This window comes from Phyllostomus hastatus, unplaced genomic scaffold, assembly GCF_019186645.2.
Source record: "Phyllostomus hastatus isolate PE091 unplaced genomic scaffold, TTU_PhHast_1.1 phas_scaffold_345, whole genome shotgun sequence".
NCBI lineage: Eukaryota > Metazoa > Chordata > Mammalia > Chiroptera > Phyllostomidae > Phyllostomus > Phyllostomus hastatus.
In genome coordinates, this window is record NW_025334024.1 from 12,557,878 (window position 1) to 12,585,739 (window position 27,862).

Sequence of the window (27,862 nt, forward strand, 5' to 3'; positions counted from 1 at the left end):
CCATGAGGTTACTACCTGGCACAAGTTCACGTTGAAGAGTAAGGTGCAGAGCCAGGGTCCAAACCCATATTTAACTCCAAAACCCATACTCTAAAACCTACATCTTCTGATCCATCGAAATACCTAGGTATGAAATTGTGCTACTGTTCATAACAGGGTTAAAGATATTGAAGGAAAATTTTACTTTTTTATGTAAAATAGCATCCTATAAAAATAGATAAAACTCAAAAGGAAGTAAAAATAAATCACCTTAACTTCCCACTTCACAGCAATCAATAATAATCATCACATCTAACATTTGTTGAGCAATAGTATGCAGCATGCACTGATCTAAGCTTTTGATCATCATAACCTTGTAATGAGTTACTATTAGTATCTGCTTTTAACAGGTGATACTAATGGGAAACTGAGGCGCTATGAGCATAAGATAGCAGAGGGCAAAACCAAGAGAGACAAGTGTTTGTCCTGAGCCAAAAGGGCCCAAAAAGATCATGTTTAACCTAAATGATCTGAGAAATAGGTCAGAATTCCATGCCACCACAATTAACAGGAAAAACAAGACTTTACAAGTTGCACTTTCAAAATAAAATAATATAGGCTGTTGCCTCCATAACTTTGTTATGCTGTCAGAGTTGTTATTTTAAGGTAGTACCTTCACTGATGAAAGAATTAGAGACAGATTTTTTAAAAAAAATGTTTTTATTCACCTAATGTAGAAGAGGGGCATGAGACCTATATAAATTAACTAAAGTCAAACAAAGTTAAGGCAGGGGCCGGCTACGGGCTGCCTGACATGGAACTTGGCTGACCAGCGATACAAGCGGACCACAAGGAGCCTCCATAACAAAGAAAATTCCTGCAAAGATTGATTAATATCTACTCACCCATAACATAAAAGGAAAACACAAGAATAAAAAATATACCTTGTAAAGGTTAAAGTTAATCCCAACATTTTTTCCCACTCTGTTTCCCCATATCAGCAGTTTTCCACAGAAACTACAAACCAATATAAGCTCAACCTCTAGAGACAATTGGGATCTCTCTTCCTTCTCTTGTGAGCAGGGTCCGTTACTCTTTCCGAGTGGCTTTCCTTGCTTGTCTTCTCTGCTCAATAAACTTGCTTCTACTTTAACCTCTTGTCTGGCTGCTTCTTGAATACTTTCCTGCTCAAAGCAAAGAAACCTCCCGGCTAAGAATTTGACTCTCCCACAGGGACTTGCCCCACACATCACATCTAGTGGCAACAAGGAGAAATTGCAATAGAGACCCAAAAGTCACATTCTTCTAAACACGAATTTGTACACGAATTACTCAGATAATTATCCAGCTCTCTATGATATTTTTCTCTTGTAGATGGCAACTACCTAATGGAAGGAAAGCTATCTCAATACGTATGTATTTTAGGAAACTTCTTATTCTGGGCTGAGCAAATAGGCCTGTGGGTGAGAGTGAGTGCTGTCTGTACTCGCAGCTTGCTCTGCAGCAGAACGTTGGTGGACCCTCGGCTCAGCACGTGAGAAAGATAACGGGGGCTCGAGACAGTTCAAGTAAAATACTTGGTTTTGTAAAGAGTAGTCCTGGATTCTGACTCTCTCATGGCATCTAAGTTACTATTAGCATCTATAAAGTAGACTTAGAATGTCCATTTATTTGCTATCGGGTCAAATGGGAGTGGCTGAATAGTTGTTTTCAGACCATAAGACGCTACAGGCATCAGCTGGAATCTTAAAAAGTAGATCCTGATTTAGTAGGTCTGTAGCGAGCCTGAGATTCTATATTTCTAATAGGCTCCCAGGGGATACCTATGCTTCCGGGGGGGGGGGGGGTGTCACACTTGGAGTAGCAAGGGCCTAAACTCCAGAATGGAATTTTTCACCTTTTTGTTCAGAGACAAAGATGAAAAAGTTTGATCTACCCAAGGGGTGGGCATTCCTAATCTATTCACCAAACGAGTGTCTATCATGCGTTAGGACCTGAAGATCAACATTAAGGAAAGTAGATACTGCCCTGCCCTCAGGGAGTCCCCAATCTAGCCAGACAGCGATACATCAAGCAAAAAGGAACAAAACTTACACAACGGCGCCCCTGCTGGAGCCGGTACCCTTTGCCCCACGGTACCTGGGCGCCCTGATTGGCTCCCACGCCTCAGCCAATGAGGCTCCGGAGGCCGTTGTTGGAGGTAACCGCCATGCTGCCTGGTGATGGCTGGGGCTGCTGGCAGCGGAGGCCAACGTCGTGTCCTGGGGTGCTTTCTGCTTCCCTGCCCGTGGGCGCCGTGAGTATCTCTGAGGGTAGAAGCGTGACCTTTCCCCCCACATTTGGGTATCTTTCTTGCATCACCACTATAATAATAGCTAATATTTATCGAGCCTTCGCCGGGCACTGGACCGATGATCTCGTTGAATCCGCGGACTGTGAGATGGGTACTTCCTATGATTTCTGAGGAGAAGAGGCTGCCTAAGGTCATGTGGGATTACCTGCGGGAGGCTGAATTCATATCTGATGCTCTCTGTTCCCAAGTCCTGCCTCCATACTACACCTTGGAGACCAGATTTCCCTTTAGCAGGAGTCTATACATTGTGCAGGTATAATGGATGGAGGTACGAGAGCCTAGAATCCTTATGCTTATTTTTAAGTTTTTTAAAAATATATTTTACCTATTTATTTTTGGAGAGGGGGGAAGGAATGGAGAAAGAGAGGGAGAGAAATACCAACTGGTTGCCTCTCACGTGCCTCCAACCAGGGACCTGGCCCTCAACCCAGGGTACTGATTCCCAGTACCCTGACTGGGAATCAAACTGGCCTCTGTTCGGTTCACAGGCCAGCGCTCCAATCCATTGAGCCACACCAGTCAGGGCTAAGTTTTCTTTTTAAACAGAACAAGCAACATATGCAGAAATCTTTAGAGAAGGATGAGCACCCAGTTCAGGAGAGCTGCTGTCTCTTGGGATGGCTATACACAGGGGACTTCAACTGAGTCTTGTTTTATTTCGTAACCTTGAAGTGGGAACCTAGACGTTTATTATATTATATTATTCCCTTCCTTGTTTGTCTGAAATACTCACAAGTTTAAAAGGAAACCATGCACATGGAACATACATTTCAGAAGCTCAAGTGTACATAATGAAAATGAAATCTCTCCCACCCCAGATTTCTAGAGTCCCTCACTAGAAGCAGCCACTATTTTCAGGTGTGTATCTTAAATATTTTGTATAGTAGGTACTAGTGAATATGCAAGTTTGTTTTGTTTTATTTTTTTGCACGTGTATCCTATTACATACAGTCAGCACCTTACATGACTTAATTTTTAACCTCACTAAACTTTGTTTTAAAGATTTTATTATTTATTTTTAGAGAGGGGTTAGGGAGGGAGAAGGAGGGAGAGAGACATCAATGTGAGAAAGATACATCAATAGGTTGCCTTTTGCATGCTCCTAACTGGGTGGCCCAGCCCACAACCCAGGCATGTGCTGTGACTGGGAATTGAACCCGTGACCCTTTGGTTTGTAGGCTGGCACTGTATCCACTGAGCCACACCAGCCAGGGCATTAAACTTTAAAAAAAATTCACTAGACTCCGTTAGCCCTGTGATCAATATTCCTCTGAAAAATATTCCCAGGGTTGCTTCTGACATGATGAGATGTAGGCCATGGCTTCCCAGGCTGTGTATCTGCCTTTTTTCTTTCTGTACATCCTCATCTGTAGGACCCCCAAATTTTTCTCCCAATTAACCCTCTAAAGGGTGCAGGAGAAAAAGAATCATGACAAGTAAAGGATTGCTGGGAACTGCTTTATTGTTTCCCAAACATTTTAACTCATATTCTCCAGGTAAAATTCCACAGACACCACTATTGCTTGAAATTAACTTATTGTAGTGGAATATTGGCAAAGCGGGAGAAGTTGGGATTCATTTTCTCAGGTTTCGGGAAAATGCCCAGCTTCTTTCTAGTGAAGTAAAGGGGAGAGAAGCTTGTATGACTCTGGTTAGCAAAAGCATCTGTCACACTTAAACCTTATCTTTCTAAAAGCACAAGATATTTTTGCCTTCTAAAAAATTCTCCCAGTCAAAATCCTTGCATGGGAAAGCTGGGACTCTAACCTAGGCACAGTTAACTTCAAAAGTCCTGCCAGACAAGAGAGGTTCCCTGGAGTGAAACCTCTTTTGCGCCTTTCATCCACCTCTTACCAACCTCTTCTTCCCTGGCTCTCATCCATCCCCACGGAAGGTCTATGTCTGTTCAGCTCCACAAACACTCTTGCTCTTTCCTGTCTCCGATCCTCTGTCTGGAACCCATTTCCCTAGCACCTTCCTTGAGTATTTTTCAAGGTGAAATTCCTCTAAGTGGTGTTGCCACATAGTCTGTAGGACAACTTTTTAACCAAACGGTGTTTGAGGGGGCTGATTCCCAACACCCTGGCCAACACCTGAGCATTTGAAATTACCCACCTGAAGAGTGAGAAAAAAGATCTGCTTGTTTCAATATGCATTTTGATGACTATCTGTAATGGTTTTGTGTTTCGTTATCTTCAGTCTGTGTGAACTGCTTCTATCCCACTGCCTTGGGCGGGATTATGGTTTTGCTCTGCGGTTGGAGGCCAGTTGACAAGAGCTTAGGCGCTTTAAGATAACTACTTAAGTCTGCGGTTCTGGAAATTACATTAGAAAGCGTGAACCAGGCAAGGGTGAGGGTATCTGAAAGCGACAGAAGGCGCAGCCCCAAGGGGTCCAAGGCCGACGCGGACTCTGACGTCACTGCGGCGCGCCGTTTCCGGTCCCCGGCGCCGGAGCGAATGACTTACCCCTCCGTGGGGCCGGACCCGGGCTCACCGCGACCCCCGGGAGCCCACGATCGCGCGGCGCCAGCCGGCGAGTACATCAGCACCAGCATCCCACCCGCCCCCGGGACCATGGCCACTGACTCGTGGGCCCTGGCAGTGGATGAGCAGGAAGCGGCGGCCGAGTCGGTGAGTTGGTTTCAGCCGTAAAAGGCTCAGAGGGTCAGTTTTGGCCCTGAATCAGATCCCTGGGAATGAACACTCCCTGCGTCTGTCCGGATCGGTTGGGATGCGGGCGGCGATGGAGCCTGGACCCTGAGGCTGGCTTTGTTGACTCACTCACCTCCCGTGTTACGTAAGCGCAGGTGAGGGTTCCCATCTACGAAGAGCTCGGCCACCTGCCTGTTCCTGGAACCCGGTTTGATCGTAGATTGCACTCATGTACCCTGGTGTGTACCCACTTTTGTAGGTGTCATTTTTCCACTCTCCGATTTTGAGCTTCTTGGGCTTGAGGACCATGGGTTACTCATATCTGTGTGCTTCCTCAGCTTCCTTAAATGATGATGAATGAGCTACTCAATAGGCCTGGCAGTCAGTAAATCCTCTCCTGACCTGCTTTAACTTTGCTCTGGGCCTGACACCCAAGATATGTGCTAAACATTACTATGTATAGAATTAATTTCTCTCACCTAAACACTCTTTAAGTTTTGATACTGCTTTGAAATTGCTTCTGTTGGTACTTATTTCTGTGAATTCGAGAACAGGGGTTTTGTCTTATTTTTTATAGCTGATAAAGAAGTAATAACAAATAGTTCAGAGTCAGTTTTTAACACTGGTTCCCACCACGACCAATTTTTTCCTCCCCAGAGATTCTTTCTCTTGAAACTGATTTAGCCCTGGCTGATGTGGCTCAGTGGATTGAGTGCTGGCCTGAGAACCAAAGGTCAGGACACGTGACTGGGTTGTGGGCCAGGTCCCCCGCTGGGGGTGTGCAGGAGACAACCTATAGATGTGTATTAATGTTTCTCTCCCTCTCTTTCTCTGTCACTCCCCTCTCTCTAAAAAATAAATAAATAAAAATAAAAAAGACCCTGGCTGGTGTGGCTCAGTGGATTGAGTGCTGGCCTGCTAACCAAAGGGTTCCAGGTTGGTTTCCTAGCCAGGACATATTCCTTGGGCTGCAGACCAGGTCCCCAGTAGGGGGCGCGCAAGAGGCAACCACACATTGATGTTTCTCTCCCTCTGTTCCTCCCTCCCTTCCCCTCTCTCTAAAAATAAATAAAATCTTTAAAAAAAAATCTGACTTACCATATTGACCTCCTTATTCCCTAAATAACATGCTTGTTTTGCTACTTCTTGAATTTGCAGTTTTAAGTATTTATTGATTTTGACTCTTTCCTCCATTCTCCTTTCCTCGCCACACATGTACACCTTGTTATTCCCTACCTTTTCATTGTTACGTTGTGACTTTTAGTTAGTTCATCAGCATTTCAAGTTTATATTATTAGTAACATGAACAGTTTTACTTTCTTATAAAACTTTATTTTTCCTTGGAGTTTATAATTGCCTTATGTTTTTGCTTTATAGTGTTTGTACTTCGATTCAACCCCAAGTTCTTTGCTAGTTGTCTGAGTTTATCTCAGGATATGCAGGCACATCAAGTATTCCATCAATTCCATTTTTCCCAGGTCTTTCGCTAGACTAGTCCCCCCATGTTTAGAGCACTACTGGGGATCCTGTCCTTTCTGTGTCTCCACTCTCCATCTTTCTCGATTTCGTGGAGCAATCCATCAACTTTTGGGAAGTATATGGGAAGTAAATTTTTAAAACTGCATTTCCAAAAATATATTATTTTGCCCTATCATTTGACTGACACTATGGCTAGATATAGAATTGGGGTTGGAAATTATTTTCCTGCTCAATTTTAAAGGCATTTTTTTGCTCTTGCCTTTTAGATTTCTATTATTTGTTGTTGAGATGTGACAAACATCTGACTCATTCCTGATGTGACCTGTTTTTCCCTTTCTGAGCTTGGAGAGTTTATCTCCAGTATTAGTCTTGGTATGGGTCTATTTTTATCCACTTTACTGGGCACAGGGTGGGTCCCTTTCAATTTGGCAAATTCTTGTCCTTCGGTTATGGAAAATATTCTTGAAAATTTTCATTGTTGATTTCTCCCCTTTGTTTTTTCTTTATTCCCTTTTTTAAAAATTCTTTGTTGTTGAATGGTGGATCTCTTGGACTGGCCCTCTGCTTTTTCTTAAGTCAAGTTTATTGAGGTATAATTTATATATGATAAAACTTACCCTTATTCTGTGAATTTTGACAAAGGTATCCAGTTGTATAATCACCACCAGAGTCAAAATATGTAACATTTCCATCACTTCCCAACAGTTCCCTCAAACTTTTTACATTTAGTCCCTTTTCCCTGTCCTTCTCCGGTAACTACTCATCTGTTTTCTGTCACTATAGTTTTTCCTTTTCCAAACATCGTATAAATGGAATCATACAATATGTGACCTTTTGAAAAATCTGGCTTCTTTCACTTAGCACAATGCATTTGAGACTCAGCCATGTTGTTATATGTATCAGTATTTTGTTCCTTTTTATTGCTGTATAATATTCCATTGTATGAATGTACCAGAGTTTACTTATTCTTCTATAGATGGACATTTGGGTGTTTTCCAGGTTTTGGCAATTATGAACAAAGCTACTGTCTGCACTAGGATACAGATGATTGTATGGACTTAAGCTTACATGTCTCATGGATAAACACCTAATAATGGGATTTGTTGGGTTATGTGTTAAAAGTATTTTTAACTTTGTAAATTAGTACATGCCAAACTGTTTTCCAAAGTGGCTGTACCATTTTGCATTCTCATCAGTGATGAACTGGAACTGGAGTTGCTCCACACCCTCACCAGCACAGCATAGCCAGTTTTTTCTCTATTTTAATAGGTGCGTTGTGGTATCTCACTGTGATTGCAATTTAAATTTTTCCTAATGATGTTTAGAATATTTTCATGTGCTTATCTGCCATTCATTTGTCCATTTTAAAAATCAGATTGTTTTATTATTACTGAGTTGGGAGAGTTCTTTATATATTCTGGATATAAGTCCTTTAATAGGTTTGTATTTTGCATATACAGTAGTTCCCTCTTATCTGAGGGGACTACTTACTAAGACCCCCAGTGTATGCCTGAAACCACAGATGGTATCAAACCTATATATACTGTTTTTTCCAATACATACATACTTATGACAAAGTTTAATTTATAAGTTAGGCACAGTAAGAGATTAGCAACAACTAATAATAAAGTAGAACAATTCTAACACTAATTATAAGAAAAGTTATGTGAATATCTCTCTCTCAAAATATCTTACCATGCTGTGTATACACACTGGACAAAGGGATGTTTCAAGGGACAGAGCGGGATGTTACAAGATTTCATCATGCTACTCAGAATGGCACAGTGTAAAACTTAGAATTTGTTTATTTCTGTAACTTTCCATTTAATATGGTCAGACCACAGTTGACCGTGGGTAAGTGAATTCATGGAAAGCAAAACTGTGGATAAGGAGGTCTACCATATATTCTTCCAGAATGCAACTTGCCCTTTTATTTTCTTAACAGTACTTTTCAAAGAGCAGACATTTTCAATTTTGATTCAGTCTAACTTGTCAATTTTGTAATGACTAGTCCTTTTTGTGTTCTAAGAAGTATACCTTGCCCGAGGCCACAAAGCTTTTGACCTGTTTTTTTTTTCCTACTAAAGATTTAGAGATTTAAATTTTACATTTATGCCTATGATCCACTTGAATTAATTTTTCTTATGTAGTAGGAAGTGTGGATCAAGGTTCATTTTTTTCGCATACATGTTCCAGTGTCATTTGTTGAAGAGAGTTCTTTATCTTTTTTCTTCTATTTTCCATCTTTGTCTTTTTTTGCCATATTTCCTGGAAGATTTTTCTCAACTGCTTTCTGACCTATTTTGTGTTTCATTTCTATCACATTTTTAATTACAAGAGCTGACTTTCTCCCCCTTACTCTTCCTTTTTTTTTTTTTTAATCCTTACCCAAGGACATGCTTATTGATTTTAGAGAGAGGGGAAGGGAGGGAGAGAGACAGAGGAACGTCAGTGTGAGAGAGAAATCCCAATTGGCTGCCTCTTGTATATGCCCCAGATGGGACCGAACCCGCAACCTGCAACCTAGGCATGTGCTGATCAGAACTGAACCCAGGACCTTTTGGTTTATGGGATGATGCTCCTATCAGCTGAGCCACAACAGTCGGGGCAGCATTCCTTTTTATAAACAGTATCTTGTGCTGCTTTCATGGCCATAATATCCTCTCATAATTTTGAGGATATTAATATTAGTTTTCCTTAGGTGCTTTTATCTATTTGTTTCATTATTTTTTTTTCACGATAGAGACTTCTCAGATGTCTAATTCTTATCTACTAATATTTAAGAGTGGGTGTCTAAAAAAGAGGTGAACGTTCTAAATACATGAGTGGGCCTTACCAATCCTGACCTCTATCTCTTTAGTGTCTTCAGAACATTCTTGCTGGCTGGCAGAGAGGGGTCCTCAGATTCCCTGCGGGGAGGGGAGGGGTCTGAGTCAGTGTCAGGGACAGGAGTGGGAGGGGCAGGAGGTCCCAGGACCCCGTGTACCTGGTTTCACTCAGTGCTCCCGTTTTCATCATGGCACCCACTTCCTCCACTGCGGCCCTCACCTTATTCATCGCAGTGTTTCTCGTGCCCTGCCTAGCAGGCACTGTTGAGTAAATGAGCTGTATAGTCTGTTTTTCCATTACCTGGCTCTGTCAGAAACTTTTGGGCATGTGTTCTGAATATATACATCTCTATTTAGAAATTGTATAGTATACTCTTATGCTAAATATATTATATACATTATAAAACACACAAAAGTAATAAAAGCTGAAATAAAGATAAAATAAACAATGTTTTAAAATGTTTTCCTGTGCTTCCTTTTGCTGGCTTTATACTTTAATATCTCAAGGTACAATATACGCTTTGGAAAAAACCTTAATAGCTACTGTAAATATGAATATATATTTCAAATAGTTTTTATAGTTTTGAATTTTTTTCACTAACTTTGTGTTAGGTCAGATTAGATTGTCATTCTCTTAACTCATTAATATGCCTAAAAGAGTTTGTTAGGAGTTGGTAGCTTTGACATTTTTTTATTTGCTTGAGTTTGCATTGTTGGAATTATTTTTAAGATAGAACGGAAACTCCTAATCCACCCTGTGATAATGAACATCCAGATGTAATAAGATTAGCTCCTGTCATTTTTGGCAGATCTGCACTAGCCATTGCGTCTACCTTACAACAACAAAACCCTGAATTTTACAAAACTGAATCTCAGCACCCTATTTTTAAAGTATTATGGTAGGATTTTACCCTGTTAATCTTTTTTTTTTAATAGAAGCTTTATTGAGGTATTTACATATCATATATTTTATCCACTTAAACACACAGTTCTCTGGTTTTTATTATATCCACAGACTTGTGCAGCCATTACCACAATTGTAGACCTTTTCATCGCCCCAGAAAGAGACTCTGCATGCCTTTGAGGTCACTCCCTATCTCCCTCCAGCCTCTCAGCCCTACACAACCAGTCATCTACTTTCCGTCTGTTTAGGTTTGCCTCTTCTGGACATGTCATATAAATGGAGTCATACAGTACATTTGTGGTCTTTCGTATCTAGCTTCTTTCACTTAGCATAATGCTGTCAAGGTTTACCCATGTTGCAGTGGGTATTCACTATTCATTCCTTTTTATTGTCAAATAATATTCCAGTGTATGGATATACCATATTTGTTTTTCCACTCATCATATCCACTGATGGTCATTTGTATTCTTTCTACCTTTTGGCTATTATGAATAATATTGCTATGATCATTTCATGCACAGGTTTTTGTGTGACCATATAGTATTTTCAATTCTCTTGGGTATATATATCTAGATGTGGCATTGCTGGGTCATAAAGTAACTGTGTGTTAAACTTTTAAGGAACTGCCAGACTGTTTTCCAAAGCAGCTACACCATTGTATCATTCTTAGATTATTATTTTCTTTGAGGTTACTATTATCTTTGAAATATACTTTTATGCAGAGATTAAGACCTCAAACTTTGTATCTAAACACACTTGGATTGGTATTCTGGGTCCCTCACTTACTAGTTATATGTCCTTGAGCAAACTGCTTAACTTTTCTGTGCCTCAGTTTCCACATCCATAAGATGGGGGTAATCATAGTACCTACATCATTCAGTTATAGACACGCCTGATATAAGGGCTGTATAAGTGATAGCTATTATTATTAACTGTAATTCACAGTTTCTTTGCAGGAATCTTAAATTATTTGTACTTTATGGATTAGTGAGTTGATACTCAATAAGATTTATGAATCTGCTAACCATTCACAGGTAAATTAAAATAGATCACAATACTCTAAAACTGAACAAATGAGTGAAAACACCCCTGCTACCCTCTGCCTTTATGGAACCCTCACTGAGGACCCGCACAGGCATTGCATGACATAGGGGACTGGGACATACACAGTGCTGGGTTACTGTTAAATATTCATTAAGCTTCATTTCTTTGATGAGTAAGACTCCCACTTCACCATTCTGCCTACAGCCCTAATCACTGTAGTTCATTTATCATGAAATCTTCCTTTTTACTCTCAAGAATCTCAGGTAGTTTTAGAATAAAATACAATGTGTAACTATAGTTTTCAATTATCTTAATGTATCTTAAAAACTAAAGTATTAAAGGCATTGAAAAATGTGGATAGTAAAGGGTGGGTGTTTTTGCCTTTTTTCCTTTTGGTTAATTATCTGAATTTTAAAATAGTTTCCAATGAAGATGCAAGTGAAACTGGTTTTTCATTTTTGGTCCAAATAAATAAAGCAGAGCAAGGTATCTGAACTAATTGCTTTCAACGTAAGTTTCAGTGTTTGGTCCACTCACACTGCAATGGATAATACAAACTTTACTTTCCTGTGGCTTTTGCCTTACAGGTTTTGTGATCTTATAGCCAAATGAAGGATGAGTTTGTTTTATAGATTCTGCTAGAACCTCTCAGAATTCTGATACACTGTATTAAAACAACATCTACTTGTTTCATTTTACATTGTTGCTATCAACTTTTCCTACACATTGTATTTTAGTTATGTAACTATTTACTCTTAACTTCAATTTGAACGATATCAACAAAAGAATGGTTTGTTTTCTTGCCATTGAATATTAAAATGCTTTACAATAATGGATATTTCTAACTGTTTTATACACCATTAACTTATTTAGACCTCAGCCCTAATAAATTATTAAGCAGCATTTATCACCCTATGAGTGAGTTCTATTAACCTTACTCTCGTGAATATTACCAGTAAGTCAGTCCGTCTGTCTCTTTTGTAACAGCTCTGACTACTACTGGACTTAAACTAGGTTCATGGGCAGGATGTGGAGGAGGAGCGCTTTGGTGAAGACTAAACAATATTGAACACCACTTACACACCATGCACTGTGCTGGTTGCTTCATATTCATTATCTGTTAGGGTGCTATCTATTCTTCAGAATTAATGAAGATTTTTACTGCTTTCTGATGGGATTTTTTTTGCCATTTTCCTTTTTTTTTTTGCCAGTCTTGCCAGTGTGCTCTCCCCTTCCCCCAAACACCAAAGCAGAGACACCAGAAACACCCTTTTCAGTTTCTGTAAGTAGAAGTTCCACCATTCCTAATTAACCACCCATTAAAACAAACACTTGTCCTGACTAGTGTAGCTCAATTGGCTGGGAGTCATCCCACAAAGTGGAAGGTCACGGGTTTGATTCCTGGTCAGGGCATATGCCTGGGTTGCAGGTTCAGTCCCTGGTTGGGGCATATATGATAGGCAACCAATTGATATGCCTCTCCTACTCTTTCTCTCTCCATTCCTCCTTAATAAATAAATAAATAAAATTTTAAAAAAGACAACTTTTTAATTCCTCTCTCATTTTTCTCCCTTGTTGAACTTAGAGAAAAGATAGAAATGAACCTCAAGCTGTAAAGAACCTGTGTGGGTGGTGTTTTAAGAAATACCCCTGCCCTGGTTAGTGTGACTCAATGGATTGAGCATGGGCCTGTGAACCAAAGGGTCGCCAGTTCAATCCCCAGTCAGGGCACATGCCTGGGTTGCAGGCCAGGTCCCCCCACACCTGGCAGGGGATGCATGAGAGGCAACCACACATTGATGTTTCTCTCCCTCTCTTTCGCCCTCCCTTCCCCTCTCTAAAAATAAATAAATACAATCTTTTTTTAAAGAAATACCCATTTTTGTGACTTTTACCCTGCACTGAATTGTCATTGGCACCACTTATTATGTTAAAGATTATAGCACCTGCTTTATGCTATATCCAAAGAGCAATTAAAAATAAAAATGTCCCCTGTCTTTAAGGTATATTCTTTTTTGTGTCAGCTTTATTGAGGTATGATTGAGAACTAAAAGAGTATTTTCATTCTACTAGGGGAGGTAAGTCCTGGCAGGATATCTTTAATTTACAGTGTTTGATCCAAATCTTTGATAATTATTTCTTTGAAATATCTCTTCACTCTGTCCCTTCCTACTTATTCCCACTTCAGCCTGATGGGTATTTTGATTGCACAGTGTGCCATGATCCTCCAAGCAGTTCCTCGTTTAAAATACCAGATCTCCAGCACAAGGCGGCCTCAGCGTGAGTGAGGCTGCACATCTGTGCTGTGGTCCTGTGGCTCGCACGGATCCTGCAACACCCCACTCAGACACCTTTTCCACGATCTTTTTAAACTTCCTCTTATTTGAGAGCATGTTTGAGGGCAACTCAAATGATATTCTATTGAGAGGTCTTTGTATCAGAGAATTAACCAAACTCATAAATTGTAATCCTCTCTAGGGGTTGGAATTAGGGGTTACAAAAAGAGCCCAGCAGAACAATCTAATGGATGGGTTTTGAGAGTGGCTCATGTCTCCCCAGCATCACTGGGGAAGCTCTGTTGATTCAAAATCTTTTAAGTTATTTTTCTGACACTCTCCCTCCCTCCCGTATTCTCCATTTAGTTGAGCAACTTGCATCTTAAGGAAGAGAAAATCAAACCAGATGCCAATGGTGAGTAACTAAAAACTAGTTTGAAAACAAATGTGATTTATATCAGTATTTCTTTTGACATAACTGTCTGGAAAAACATTATATATGGAACCAGACAGGCTGGCAGATGTTAGCAGTTATTTGACTTGGAAAACACTAAACTGGACTGCTTTGTTTTAATCGTGAGTAATATAAGCGTGAGGTTGGCTAATTGACTCTTACATATTATTAAATGTATTACTAACCATGAGACTATGGAGCCAAAGATTATTTCTTGTTTTACAAATATTCCTGAGTTTGAGATGAACTAGACAAAGTATGAGTAACCTGAGAGTTAACCTATTGTAATTATTCTGAAATCATGTACCAAAAATCTAAGATGTCTCTTGAATTTTTGTTGATGTATTTAATAATATAGGGAGGAAATTATAACATTTACCTCACTGAATTCACTTATAATTTGTATTTTGTATATTTTTACATAACAATATTTTTTGAATATACATTTCTATTAATTATATACATAGACTCTTAATGACAGTATTGTATTCATATATTGATGAAATTTGATTTGCACAGGTATTCCTCTGTTGAGCATTAAGGTGATTTATGATCATTGATTTCTGTAATCATCTTTATATAACATTTCATAAATATTAATGCTATGAGGGAAATAAACATTTTGAAGTACGGTAAGAGGACACAGAATAGGAAAGTATTAAAATATAAGCTATATTGTGTCATACCTTTATTTATTTAGGAACAATAATATGTTTTTATCTATGGCTTGGCTTCCTCATTGTTTGTTTTTTTTTTTGCTTCTTAGGCATTTACATTTCTAGTGTTGTAGAATTTGAATTGTCTCAGCTGTTGGGTATGGGATTTGATTTTGAATGACAGCCACTTTGTGTCTGATAAAGGTGCTGTTGTCAAGACCAATGCTAATGCAGAGAAGACAGATGAAGAAGAGAAAGGTAACACAGCCTGAGAGCTATATTACCAAGGTTCTACAGTCTAGAGACTGGATTTTTAAAAAGATTTTATTTTCAGAGAGGGGGAGGGGAAGGGAAAAAGGGAGAGAAACATCAATGCACGAGAGAAACATCAGTTGGTTGCCTCTCACATCCCCCAACCAGGGACCTAGCCCACAACCCAGGCATGTGCCCAGACTGGGAATTGAACCGTTGACCCTTTGGTTCGGAGGCTGGCACTCAATCCACTGAGCCACACCAGCCAGGGCTGAGAATGGATTTTTAAAAGGCTTCATTTTTACACGTAACTTGGCTTGACTTTAATGGGAATCACAGTGCTAATAAAAGCTCAATGTAGTCATTGGTGAAGGAATTCTAATTGTTTACATTTTAAAGAAATTTTACTTTGAACAACTGATGAACTTCAGCAGCAGCAGGAAATGTTCCCTGAATGATTATTTTTTTACAGGGCATTATAAAAGAAATTGTAAGTTGCATCCCCATTGTCTAATAAATTAAACTTAATGATATTTTGTTATACTTAACATGGGTAACAAGATGCAAACAGCTTATATGACACAAGACAGACTTAATTTCTGTGTGTTTTTTCATTGTGATATTTTTATTAGGTTAATCATTTTAAGTTTATATTAAGTCCAAATTGGTGAGTAAATATTTGGGTCTAGAGGAATAAATAATCTCAGGAAAGGACAGTTATTAGGAATAGAGTTCTAAAGAAGAATATGAGACCCAAATGGATATATGAGTATCATAACCTTTCTCTTTTTTTAAGATTTTATTTAATTATTTTTATAGAGAGAGGAGGAGAGAGAGAAAGGGAGGGGCAGAGAAACATCAATGTGTGTGAAAGATACCTCTATTGGTTGCCTCTCACATGCCCCCTACTGGAGATGTAGTCTGCAACCCAGGCATGTACCCAGGGAATCAAACCAGCAACCTTTTGCTTTGCAGGCCGGCGCTTAACCACTAAGCCACAGCAGCTAGGGCCATAACTTTCTCTTTAATAAACAAATTAATTATATTTATAAATCAAAACTATGATATACCTTGAATTAGAAGTCCTAGTACAAATGCTACTGCTTAAAATACCAATGGCAATTAAATTTAGACGAGCATATGGTGGATTTCATAGATTTTAAAAATTCTTTGCTCTCTTTCCTGCTGACAGAGGACAGAGCTGCGCAGTCCTTACTCAACAAGCTGATCAGAAACAACCTGGTCGATAACAGAAACCAAGTGGAAGTCCTGCAGCGGGACCCAAACTCCCCCCTCTACTCAGTGAAGTCCTTCGAGGAGCTCCGGCTGTGAGTGTTTGTTTGCTCTCTTACTCTCTCTCCCCTTTGTGTTCAGATAGAAATCCTAGGCCTGTTATATATATTTTTCATCACAATAGAATATTTTGAGCTATCACAGGTTTAATCTTTTTTAAAAATTTAGCTGCTTTGAGCAATTAAGTAAAATTTGCAGGTAATCTATAGAAATTTATCTGCACTTAACCACTGGGCTCAGTTCAGCACAGTTTGAGTATTGTTAGTTATAAGTTGTGGGTAACAGCAATTAAAAAGAGGAAACAACCCCCAGATATTTGGTTTCTTTCCTCAACCAAAGAGATTGACTTGCATTATTAACGGCTTTCCTAGGAAGCCGCAGCTTCTTCAGGGAGTCTACGCCATGGGCTTCAACCGTCCATCCAAGATACAAGAGAACGCATTGCCTTTGATGCTTGCTGAGCCGTATGTATCCTGACATGACCCTATCTCATCTATAATTTTCTACTTTTGAAAACTTATTATTTAAAAAACTAAAAAAACTATACTAGTAATACATGTTCATTTTAGAAAAACATGTTAAAAAATGAAAAATAAGAAAAAAAATCATTTGTAATTTCCCTCCACCACATACTATTAATACTTGGAATAGAGCCTTCTAGACTCTTTTCTATATAGACTTACATATGTGTGTATACAGAAAAAATGTATTTTTATCTTTTTAAAAAAATTTTTATTTATTTAGTTTTAGAGAGAGGAGAAGGGAGGGAGAAAGAGAGGGAAACTCAACATGTGGTTGCCTCTTGTGCACCCCCTACTGAGGACTTGGCCTGCAACCCAGGCATGTGCCCTGACTGGGAATTGAACCGGTGACCCTTTGGTTTGCAGGTCAGCACTCAATCCACTGAGCCACATCAGCCAGGGCTATAATATATATTTTTAAATGGATAAAAATTTTTATATGCTTTTGAAAATTTTATAAGATCATCTTTCTGTGTTGGTAAATATACATTTATATAATTCATATACACCATAATTTTATTACATGGATAGTAAATTTATTGTGTCAGGCCTAGCTAGTGTGGCTGAGTTGGTCGGAGCATTGTCCTGTAAACCGAGAGGTCTTGGGTTCAATCCCTGGTCGAGGAACGTGCGGGAAAAGGCAAGGCAACTGATCAATGTTTCTCTCTCATATTGATGTTTTTCTCTCTCTCTCACTTTCTCTCTCTCTCTAAAAATCAGTAAGCATATCCTTGGGTGAGGATTTAGTAAAATTAAAAAAAAAAAAAAAAAAAGGAATACGTAAAAGCAAACTGCTCTAGGAGACCAAATAGTACAATTACTAAGGTTTTCTCGTGTAGTGCTTCTCACACTTTCATAGCATATGACTCTCCTAGGAATTAATTAAAATGCAAAATCTCATATCAGTAGATTTGAGGTGGGGATGGAGGTTCACCATTACTAATAAGCTTCCAGGTGTCATTTTTAATTTTTTTTAATTGATTTGAGAGAGAGAGACATCAATTTGTTCTTCAACTTATTTCTGCATTCATTGGTTGCTTCTTGTATGTGCCCTGACTGGGGATCAAACCCACAATCTTGGTGTATCAGGGACAGTACTCTAACCAACTGAGCTACCTGGCCAAGAACACTGATAGCAGTTTTATTATGAAATTTTTCTAACATACAACAAAGTTGAAAGGATTTTATAGTGAATACCCATATACCCAGCACCTAGAGTTTACCAATAACATTTTACTACTATAATTCATTATATACCTCTCTACCAACATGTCTTGTTTGTTAAGGTACTTTACAATAGGTTGCAATTTTAAATCAGTGCATAGGGTAGGATCTCATCGAGTAGGCAATGCAAAGACTTGAAGGAGAAGAGATCTGAGCCAAAAGACTTGAAGGAGAGGAGAGAGTTGACGTGTTGTCATCAGAAGACTACTGTCGTGGGCAGAGTATAGCTGATGCAGAAGCCCTAAGACAGGAGCATGGCTGGCATATTTTCAGAGCAGCACTGGGGCCATTGTGGTGGGGGGGAGTACGGCAGGGGGTACTAGGAGATGAGAGCAGAGAGGTAATGGGGAGCCAGATCAGGGTAGGACGTTGAAGGGTGAGAAGGACCAAAGTTTTGCCATCTCAAATATGCCCTTTAGAGTATTAATTTTAAGCGGATCATTAAGAAACAAAAGACTCAGAGCCCTGGCTGGTGTGGCTTGGAGGACTGGATGCCAGTCCAACTGAAAGGTCACCAGTTCGACTCCCAGTCAGGGCACATGCCTGGGTTGCAAGCCAAGTCCCTGCTTGATGGGCGGGGGCGGTGAGGGTATGTGAGAGGCGGCTAATTGACGTATCTCTTGCACATTGAGGTTTCTCTCCCTCTTTCTGCTCCCTTCCCCTCTCTCTAAAAAAATTAATAAAATCTTTTTAAAAAGATAAAAGAGACAAAGATGCAGAAAGAACCTTTGACTCTCCCCCCTTACTAGCCTGAAGGATTTGAAATAGAAAAACCTGCTTAAAGGAAGGATACACCACAGCTTCAGAATATAAACTAGATGTGGCGGACAGGGAGAAGCTTTAGCAAAGCCTGTTCTGTTGAACTTCCTCCTGTGTCCCATTGTTTCTGGGCAGGGCAGCCAGAATGTTTATCATGTTTGCTGTTTCTCATCGTTCTATAAACTGCCTACTTTTCCTTTGAAATCCCAGACCCTTTCTCCACTTCCTTTGTTTAAAATGGCATGTAAACCTCAACTGCCCAATGCATCTTCAGGTCCCATTTCTTATGACACCCCCAAATATACATCCATAAATCCATTTTGGACATAATTCTATTAACTGTAATCTGCCTCATATTAACTTGATTATCAGCCCAGCTAGAAGAACTTAGAAGGTGGAAGGACAATTATTTTCTTTGCCCCCACAAGGGTATTATAAGGATTTCACCTTTACTGAATGAAATCGGGACTGATTGGAAGGTTTATGAGCAGAGAACTGATGTGAGCTGACTCACATTTTAAAAGAATTACTGGCTGCTGTCTCAAGGCTAGATAAAAGATAATACTTCAAATTCCACCATAAAATCTTCTCTCTATAGTGCTCTATATTTTTGAAGCTAGAACATGTAACTCTGCTACAGAATGCAATTAATTTTGATTACTCACTTCTTTTTTCTCTTTTGTTAAAGATTTTATGTACTTAATTTTAGAGTGGGGAAGGGGGGAAGAAAGAGAGGGACAGAAACATCAATGTGCAAGATCAGCTGCTTCTCACATGGGGACCTTTTGGTTTGCAGGCTGGTACTCAATACTGAGCCACACCAGCCACGGTTGATTATTCATTGTTTAATAAAGCTTTATTCCTTAAAAAAAATCTTTACTATATTTTTTCCATTACCATTTTGTCCCCTTATACCTGCCCCCCCCATATTCTTTATTTAAAAATATATATGTTTTGTGTGGTTTTTTTAGATTCATTTATTTATTTTTAGAGTGAGTGGAAGGGAAGGAGAAAGACAGTAAGAGAAACATCAATGTGCGGTTGCCTCTTACATACCCCCAACTAGGGACCTGGCCTGCAACCCAGGCATGTGCCTTGACTGAGAATCGAACCAGCGACCCTTTGGTTCACAGGCCAGCACTCAGTCCACTGAGCTACACCAGCCAGGCTCAGTATTCTTCATTTTTATTAACTGAAAGGATAGTTGAGACTTAAGCTCCTAAACAGTTTGTTTTCTTGTGCAGCCCACAGAACTTAATTGCCCAGTCTCAATCTGGTACTGGTAAAACAGCTGCCTTTGTGTTGGCCATGCTCAGCCATGTAGAAGCTGCAAACAGATACCCACAGGTAAGGGCTTGGTGAATTTGGGTTTTCTGCTAACACACAGCTAGAAGAAAAAGGCCATTTGATGGATTAAAAGCCATGTCTTGTATTACTTTTTACATAAACTAAAGCCCCTTAAGTTGGGCACAAACAACATAGTTGATCTAGTAACAACAAAAATCCTGTTACCTTCTGTAGTTTGCCAGTTCTGGGATACTGCTGGTATGCTTGGCTCCTTTACTTACAGGAAAAACCTCTTTCAACTACAACTATTCATTCATTAGAAAGTTGAGAACCTTCTGAGAAAGTGAAAAGGAAGCTAGTCTCCAATTTAAATACCAGATCCTTACTCACTTGTAGGTTTTGGTACTCCACTGGCCGATAACTGTTTTCAAGTGTTTTTACCCAGCCAGAGTTCTGACCCCTGAGAATTCTAACGTGTGACTTTGCAGTTTAAAGAATCAAATAGTGTACACTTTATATATTCTTTCCTTTAGCCTTAGCTGGAAGACTAACTAAATCCCGATGGTAATTCCCCATTGCAAAAGAGCTATTGTCTTGAATTCTCACTCTGCACTCTTCCTGCCAGTGTCTGTGCCTCTCCCCAACGTATGAGCTTGCCCTCCAAACGGGAAAAGTAATTGAGCAGATGGGCAAATTTTACCCTGAACTGAAGCTAGCTTATGCTGTTCGAGGCAATAAATGTGAGTATGAATATGTGATCCTAATTCATTAAGCTAATAACTTCTATTTACTTTGAAAAATTTTATGCAGTGGTTGAAATGGTACAATGAACACATGTGCTCTCCACCTAGATTTGAAAACTTAACATTTTGCCATGTTCCTTTACATATATATAGAGAGAGAGAGAGAGAGAAGAGAGAGAGAGAGAGGGAGAGGGAGAGAGAGAGAGATTAAGATTTCTGATGAGCCATTTGAAAGTAAATTGTAAACATTGTGACTTTTTATTCCTAATACTTTAGTGTGCATTTCAAGATGAGGACATTCTTCAGCATACCCACAATACCCTTACCACAACCAAGAAAACTAACAGATTCTCTAATAACTAACACTAGTCATTTTCATTTTTCCCCAATTATCCACAACGTGTTTTTTTTTTTTTAATTTTTTTTATTTTAATCATTGTTCAAGTACAGTTTTCTTACAAAGTGTTTCTTTATGGCTCTTTTTTTTTTTAACCACAATTGAGTCAATGTAGCACTGCATTTATTTGGTTATTCTATCTCCTTGAATTTCTTTCAATCTAGGATAGTCAGTCCCCTCACATCCCCTCCACTATTACATTTGGCTTTTTGAATACAACTTTTTGCTCATAAAATGTTTCAAATTCTGGATTTATTTAATTGCCTAATTTCTTTTTAATGTCATTAGAACAAAAATGTTCTAGAATGTTCATGGCAATTAACTCTGGGAGCTTATTTTTATTCTTTTTTGTTTTTTGATTTTTTTATGTATTGACTTTAGAGAGAGAGAGACAGGGGAAGGGGATGAGAGAAAGAGAAATATCGATTTGTTGTTCCACTTATGCATTCATTGGTTGCTTTTTTTTTTTTAACAATGTGAGTATATTTATTTATTTATTTGCTTGTTTGTTTTTAAGGTTTTATTTATTTATTTTTGGAGAGAGGGAAGGGGAGAGAAAAAGAGAAGGAGAGAAACATTAATGTGTGGTTGCCTTCTGCATGCCCCTGACCAGGGCCCTGGCCCGCAACCCAGGCACATTCTCCGACTGGGAATTGAACCAGCAACACTTTGGCTCACAGGCCAGCACTCAATCCACTGAGCCACACCAGCCAGGGCCATTGGTTGCTTCTTATATGTACCCTGACCAGGAATCAAACTTGCAGCCTTGACACATCTTATTCTTTTTTATTTATCCATATTTTCTACTTTTGTTTTACAACTAATAATATTTAAGTAATTAAAATGTTATGTCCTGGCTGGTGTGGCTCAGTGAATTGAGCGCTGACTGCGAACCAATGGGTCGTCAGTTCGATTCCCAGTCAGAGCACTTGCCTGGGTTGCAGGCCAGGTCCCCAGTAGGGGGTATGTGAGAGGCAACCACACACAGATATTTCTCTGCCTCTCTTTTTCCCTCCCTTCCCTCTGTATAAAAATAAATACATAAAACCTCTAAAATAAAATTTTTTTTAAGGTTTGGTGGAGTCCCATGGATCTTTCACACAAACCTGTGACTTTATGACTTGCAGAAATCTACTCTGCATACAGTGTCCTCCCATGAAGTCAGTTCTGAGGAGAAAAGTAAAATAAAACTTAGTGAAAAATTATCATAAGACCTTTAAAATATTGCAGTTTGGATTTGAGTTCAAACTGCAGAGGGAGCTGAATAATTTTTTATGGGGGGCAGCAATTTTTTTTTGTTTTAATTACCTATTATTTTTAGAGAGGGAGAGAAACATCAATGTGTGGTTGCCTGTCACACACTCCCTACTGGGGACCTGGCCTGCAATCCAGGCAAGTGCCCTGACTGGAAATCGCACCAGGGACCTTTTGGTTTGCAGGCCAGTGCTCAGTCCACTGAGCCACAACAGCCAGGGCTGTTTGTTAACTGAAATAAGAAGCAAGTATTTGTTAGCTTTGAATTGACTCAACATTCACATTTGTGCAAAATCTTGGCTGTGACTAGAGGGAGCTTGTATATGTCTGGTCAAGAGTACAATTGGAGTACTAAAATTTGAATCAATAAGTACCATCTAATTGAAAATGAAGAACCAAATTCTCGATTTCAGACTGTGTAGGGCCAAGATCTGTCATTGTCTGCCAGGCCTACTCTATGGAGACTTTAAGAGAGGTACATTGTGTTTGAAAAACAAAGCCTTTCATAAAGAACCCTATTTACTGACCCTGGCCTGGGGCATGTAAAGGCACCTGACTTATTTGATATAGACACTGGGAGAGCTGAGGGGCAAAGTTCAGTAAAGTGAGACGGGCTTTGAAAAAGTCTACTTGTGAGGAAGTGCAATCATGGTGTAGGAAGAATAATATTCACAGAGAAAAAGTAAAGATAACAGAACTTTGAAAAAGAGAGAATGAAAAAGAATACCACTGCAGTTTTTTATCTTCTCATTGTTTATATCCTTACTATCTTTCAAGCATTATTGTCTTTTTAAGTGTGTGTCCATTAAAAATACTCTAATGATATCCTAACCTTTCCTTACAATATTCATGCAAATGTCAAAACAGTTGCATTAAAATATGTACATCATAGACCCTGTTTTGTGTGGCTCAGTGGGTTGGGAATCATCCCGCTAACTGAAAGGTGGCTGGTTCAATTCGTGGTCAGGGCTTATACTTGTGTTGTGGGCCAGGTCCCTGGCTGCGGACATGCAAGAGGCAACTCATCAACGTTCCTCTCTCACATCATTGTTTCTCTCCCTTTCTTTCTCCCTCCCTTCCCCCCTCTCTAAAAATGAATAAAATATTTTAAAAATTACATCATAGCTTTAGAATTTCCCAGAGAGGAGAGCTAGGTTTGCCATGGACATACCCATGAAAAACACCTTGTCTCTACAGTGGAAAGGGGTCAGAAGATCAGTGAGCAGATTGTCATTGGCACCCCCGGAACTGTTCTGGACTGGTGCGCCAAGCTCAAGTTCATTGACCCCAAGAAGATCAAGGTGTTTGTTCTGGATGAGGCTGACGTGATGATAGCTACTCAGGGCCATCAAGATCAGAGCATCCGCATCCAAAGGTAGGATTCTGGATCCAGGAGGAACTTCTCAGCCTCCTGATCCACAAGTAAAAGTCTTCCTCTTTGTGCCTTCTCCTGTGATACCAGCCCCTCTTCTGTCTCCTGCTGGGTTCTTTGCTTCAGAAGCTTCAGAAGCATGTGCTTGAGGGGCCATGTCAGCACTGCCCATTCTCCCAGCCTGGCCTGAGGGAAGGGACTTAGGGAATCCAACAGCACCTCGTACCTGCCCCACGTCTGCTCCCACCTCTTCCCCGCAGTGCTTCTCCACCGCTGCCATCTTCCTGGGGAGGTAGCCCAACCAAGCCTGGGAAGGCCATGCTTGTGTTGGCTCCAGTGATCAACTCAGGGTCATGCCAGATACCCGGGCCTTGCCTTGCAGGATGCTGCCCAGGAACTGCCAGATGCTGCTTTTCTCTGCCACCTTCGAAGACTCTGTATGGAAATTTGCCCAGAAAGTGGTCCCAGACCCCAACATCATCAAACTGAAGCGTGAGGAGGAGACACTGGACACCATCAAGCAGTACTACGTGCTGTGCAATAACAGAGATGAGAAGTTCCAGGCCTTGTGTAACCTGTACGGGGCCATCACCATTGCTCAAGCCATGATCTTCTGCCATGTGAGTAGCAGCCAGAGGAGCAGCGGGGGGCAGGCCTGCCTGGGGAGGGGCTCCCTGGGGAAGGTGTTGACCAGCCCGTGTCTCTCAGCCAGCTGCACCTGAGTGTGGTGGGGGACCAGGCTCCCTCTGTGGGACTACAAATGAAGTGAATCACTTCCTCCTGCCCCAGGGCATAGTCTCATGCTATGAGGAATTACAAGGGGAAGATTGAAAATCTGAACCTTCTTTGATCCTACTTCTTAGAGATAACTTGGGAAAAATTGCCAAATAAAATCCAGTGAAATAGCCCTAGCTGGTCTGTCTCAGTGGAGTGAGCTTGGCCGAAAGGTCAGTGATTCAATTCTCTGTCAGGGTTCATGCTTGGGTTGCAGGCCAGGTCCCCAGTTGGGGGCATGTGAGAGGCAACTGATTGTTTCTCTCCCTTTCTTTCTCCCTCCCTTCCCCTCTCTCTAAAAATAAGTAAAAAAATTTTTTAAACTGTTATCTGCCCTGGCTGGTGTGGCTCAGTGGATTGAGCACTGACTTGCAAACCAAAAGGTCAACGATTAGATTCCCAGTCAGGGCACATGTCTGGGTTGCAGGCCAGGTCCTCAGTAGGGGGTGTGTGAGAGGCAACCACACATTGATGTTTCTCTCCCTTCCTCCTTCCCTTCCCCTTTCTAAAAATAAATAAAATCTTTTAAAAAATGATTCTCTTACAGTCAGCATATAGTTGGATCTTACTTTAAAAAAAAACCAGTGAAATAGTTTTAAAACAGAGAATATAGACATTTGAGGTGTGAAAACTTTTGGTTGAAACCACACTTTCCCTAGATGAACACTAAGATCATTTAAGTAATTCATCCAAAAACAATTACATGGCTAAAAGTTCTATTTGAAAAATTTAAGACTAACCTGCTGGCTGAATGCAGCAGGGCCTTCATGTATATGAATGGGGAAAAGCCACTTTTCTGTGGGTGCTTTCATTTTTTTTTTTTTTTACAGATATCTTCATTTAAAATAATTCTTTTTTACTCCAGACCCGCAAAACAGCCAGTTGGCTGGCAGCAGAGCTCTCCAAAGAAGGCCACCAGGTGGCCCTGCTGAGCGGCGAAATGATGGTGGAGCAGAGGGCTGCGGTGATCGAGCGCTTCCGAGAGGGCAAAGAGAAGGTGCTGGTGACCACCAACGTGTGTGCCCGCGGTGAGCAGAGACCTCGTCCTGGTCTGCCGCACTCAGGGCAGCAAGGGAAATCCTCATACGTGAAAATCTCAGGTGGTCTGGAAGAGATCAGGCGGGGCTGGTGGTGACTTTTTTCTAGGAGAGCCTGGGTGCTCTCAGCAGAGGAGAACTTGCCCAGGATCCTGACTGGGAGGAAGGAAAGTGCAGGCATCTGACTGGTTTAGCACAGCACCTGCTCCTCCTGGGGCAGCCACTGAGGTTTTAGCTGCATCTCTAGACACTGCGTCCAGCAGAAGCTCTCCCACTGACTTCGTGATCTTGTTAGCACCTGCCAGAGCTCTGTGGTTTACCTCTGGGCTCTGCTGCGTGCCCCTGCCCCTGGGTGCCAGAGCCAGCCCACCCAGACTCCTTCACCCAGCGCTGGTGTGTGTGGCCCGACTGTGGGCGAGCAGCAGGGATTTGATCTCTGCTGCCCTCATTGTTTCCCACCTCTCCTTGGTGCAGGCATCGACGTTGAGCAGGTGTCGGTCGTCATCAACTTCGACCTTCCAGTGGACAAGGACGGGAACCCGGACAACGAGACCTACCTGCACCGGATCGGGCGCACTGGCCGCTTCGGCAAGAGGGGCCTGGCCGTGAACATGGTGGACAGCAAGCACAGCATGAACATCCTCAACAGAATCCAGGAGCATTTTAGTGAGTCCCTGGGAGTGTCCTCTGCCAGGGCCCTCTCTTTAGAGGGGCGCATGCAAGGACATGGGTAGGGTGGGTTTTCCCGTGACCCCCAAAGAAGCTTTGCCCCTATCCACATTCCCTGCCTTCGCTGGAGTACAGACGTTCTCAGGGAGCACACCTGGGGAGTTTAGCATCAGGGACTGGAATGACAGCACCGCCCACCCCCCCCCACCCCCCCGGCCAGGCTGAGGGGCCTCGGGCTCTGTTGCTGTGAGTACCTGTTCCTCAGGTACCAGAAGCCTTTGGGGTCAAAGGAAGGATGGTTGCGGCCAGAGGCAGGGCTCACTCCTGGCCAGGGTGGAAACCTGTGTGTTTCTCTCTCTGCTGGCTGCCTCCCCTTAGGTGTGTGTCTCCACAGTAAGCCCTTGTTGATCTCTCTTTGAATCTTTTTCTTTTTCCTCAGACAAGAAAATAGAAAGATTGGACACGGATGATTTGGACGAGATTGAGAAAATAGCCAACTGAGAAGCCCCACCAGTCCCTGGTGCCCACCCTTGGCACCCCCACTACATGGCAGACTAGTGCTTTCACGTAGAGGCCTCAACCGTCACCATGAAGATGAAGGCACACGTAGAGAGAAACTACCTACCTCATTTTAAATTACGTTTGGACTCAACAGAAATTGTGCAAATGATGGGGGAAGGTAGAAACAATTGTTGACACAACTTTTGAAGATTAGGCGTGAATACACAGAAATTTACCTTTTGGAAATTCCGTCTTTTTTTTTTTTTTTTTTGGCCAGTGTTTTCCCCACTGTTACACTAATCTAGATCCTGTGGCTAATCACTTGCTCAGGAGCTATCTGGCTGTCCCTGCCTGTCCTTGGGCCCTAGTGGAAGTGACAGAATACAGGTGAAGAGGGGGCACAGAGAGGCCCAAGTAGGATAGGTGTGTAAGCCACGCACCATGTTTGGAGTAAGGTGTGAGGCGGCAGAGGAGACCTATGAGCTGCTGCTTTGGGTTCTGAGCGTTGTTAGCGCACTCTGTCCTGATGCCCACAGCAGGAAGGGATTTGCTAAGCATGGACCAAATGCCAAACTGGAATCTTCAGTGTACGCAAGCCTGTGTCGCAGGACCATGTCCCACACAAGCAGCCTGTGGGGGTCCCTTGCTTGTGGATGACCAAGTCCTGAGAAGTCATTGTGGAGAATTAGTGCTGGCTCTAGCCTACCATAAAACCTGGTTTTGCAGGCACTCGCTCATATTTTTTACATCCCTGCCATCACCTTAACCCCTTAGTAGCCCCAGGCAAATAAAAGGTGATCTGAGGTTTGGATCATCAGTGAAAACTAGTTTCAAGTCACGAAGGGCCAGCCTCAAGGCAGCCTCAGAAGTAATCTCAGTAGTCACAAATGCTTGCTTTGTTTTCAGATCCCAGAAGGCAAGTGTTTTAAGAGCTGGGGAATGAGTTCCAATATTTGGCATTTTGGTTGTAAAGGGATACTGAACATTTGTGTTTACTGCTTGGAATACAGGTGCAACTAAGTGGACTACAGCCATTCATCTGTGCAAGGCAAGAGTAACTGCCAAGACATTTACTCTATCCTTCCTTACTTGGCATCTTTGTGCAGAGTAGTTAGAGCAAATAATAGTAATGGACATTCCTGGACAAGACTA

The 27,862-nt window shown here is 41.1% G+C and overlaps 1 protein-coding gene across 3 annotated transcripts; it reads left to right on the forward strand.

Moving 5' to 3' along the window:
* Window positions 1–2,204: 2,204 nt before the first annotated feature.
* LOC123805916 (ATP-dependent RNA helicase DDX19B) lies at window positions 2,205–26,956 on the forward strand. 3 transcript variants are annotated; one of them, XM_045818782.1, is made up of 12 exons: window positions 2,205–2,275; window positions 13,884–13,932; window positions 14,832–14,885; window positions 16,072–16,207; window positions 16,544–16,636; window positions 19,921–20,023; window positions 20,589–20,703; window positions 23,555–23,732; window positions 24,112–24,349; window positions 25,369–25,531; window positions 26,015–26,206; window positions 26,649–26,956. In XM_045818782.1, exons 5-12 carry the CDS (start codon window positions 16,575–16,577, stop codon window positions 26,708–26,710), a joined length of 1,113 nt encoding a protein of 370 aa, XP_045674738.1. In that variant the 5' UTR covers window positions 2,205–2,275; window positions 13,884–13,932; window positions 14,832–14,885; window positions 16,072–16,207; window positions 16,544–16,574; the 3' UTR covers window positions 26,711–26,956. The 3 variants fall into 3 exon arrangements, with proteins under 3 accessions (XP_045674738.1, XP_045674737.1, XP_045674739.1); XM_045818781.1 differs by lacking the exon at window positions 2,205–2,275 and adding an exon at window positions 4,747–4,965; XM_045818783.1 differs by lacking the exons at window positions 2,205–2,275; window positions 13,884–13,932; window positions 14,832–14,885 and adding an exon at window positions 4,828–4,965.
* The last annotated feature ends 906 nt before the right edge of the window (window positions 26,957–27,862 follow it).

What these genes read in the sequence shown, in the direction of transcription:
- LOC123805916 (XM_045818781.1), top strand. Translation starts at nt 4,792, where the DNA reads ATGACTTACCCCTCCGTGGGGCCGGACCCGGGCTCACCGCGACCCCCG. An exon ending in AATCAAACCAGATGCCAATG is followed by an intron (nt 13,933 to 14,831) that starts GTGAGTAACTAA and finishes TGTCTGATAAAG; the next exon opens with GTGCTGTTGTCAAGACCAAT. An exon ending in CTGCAAACAGATACCCACAG is followed by an intron (nt 20,024 to 20,588) that starts GTAAGGGCTTGG and finishes TCTTCCTGCCAG; the next exon opens with TGTCTGTGCCTCTCCCCAAC.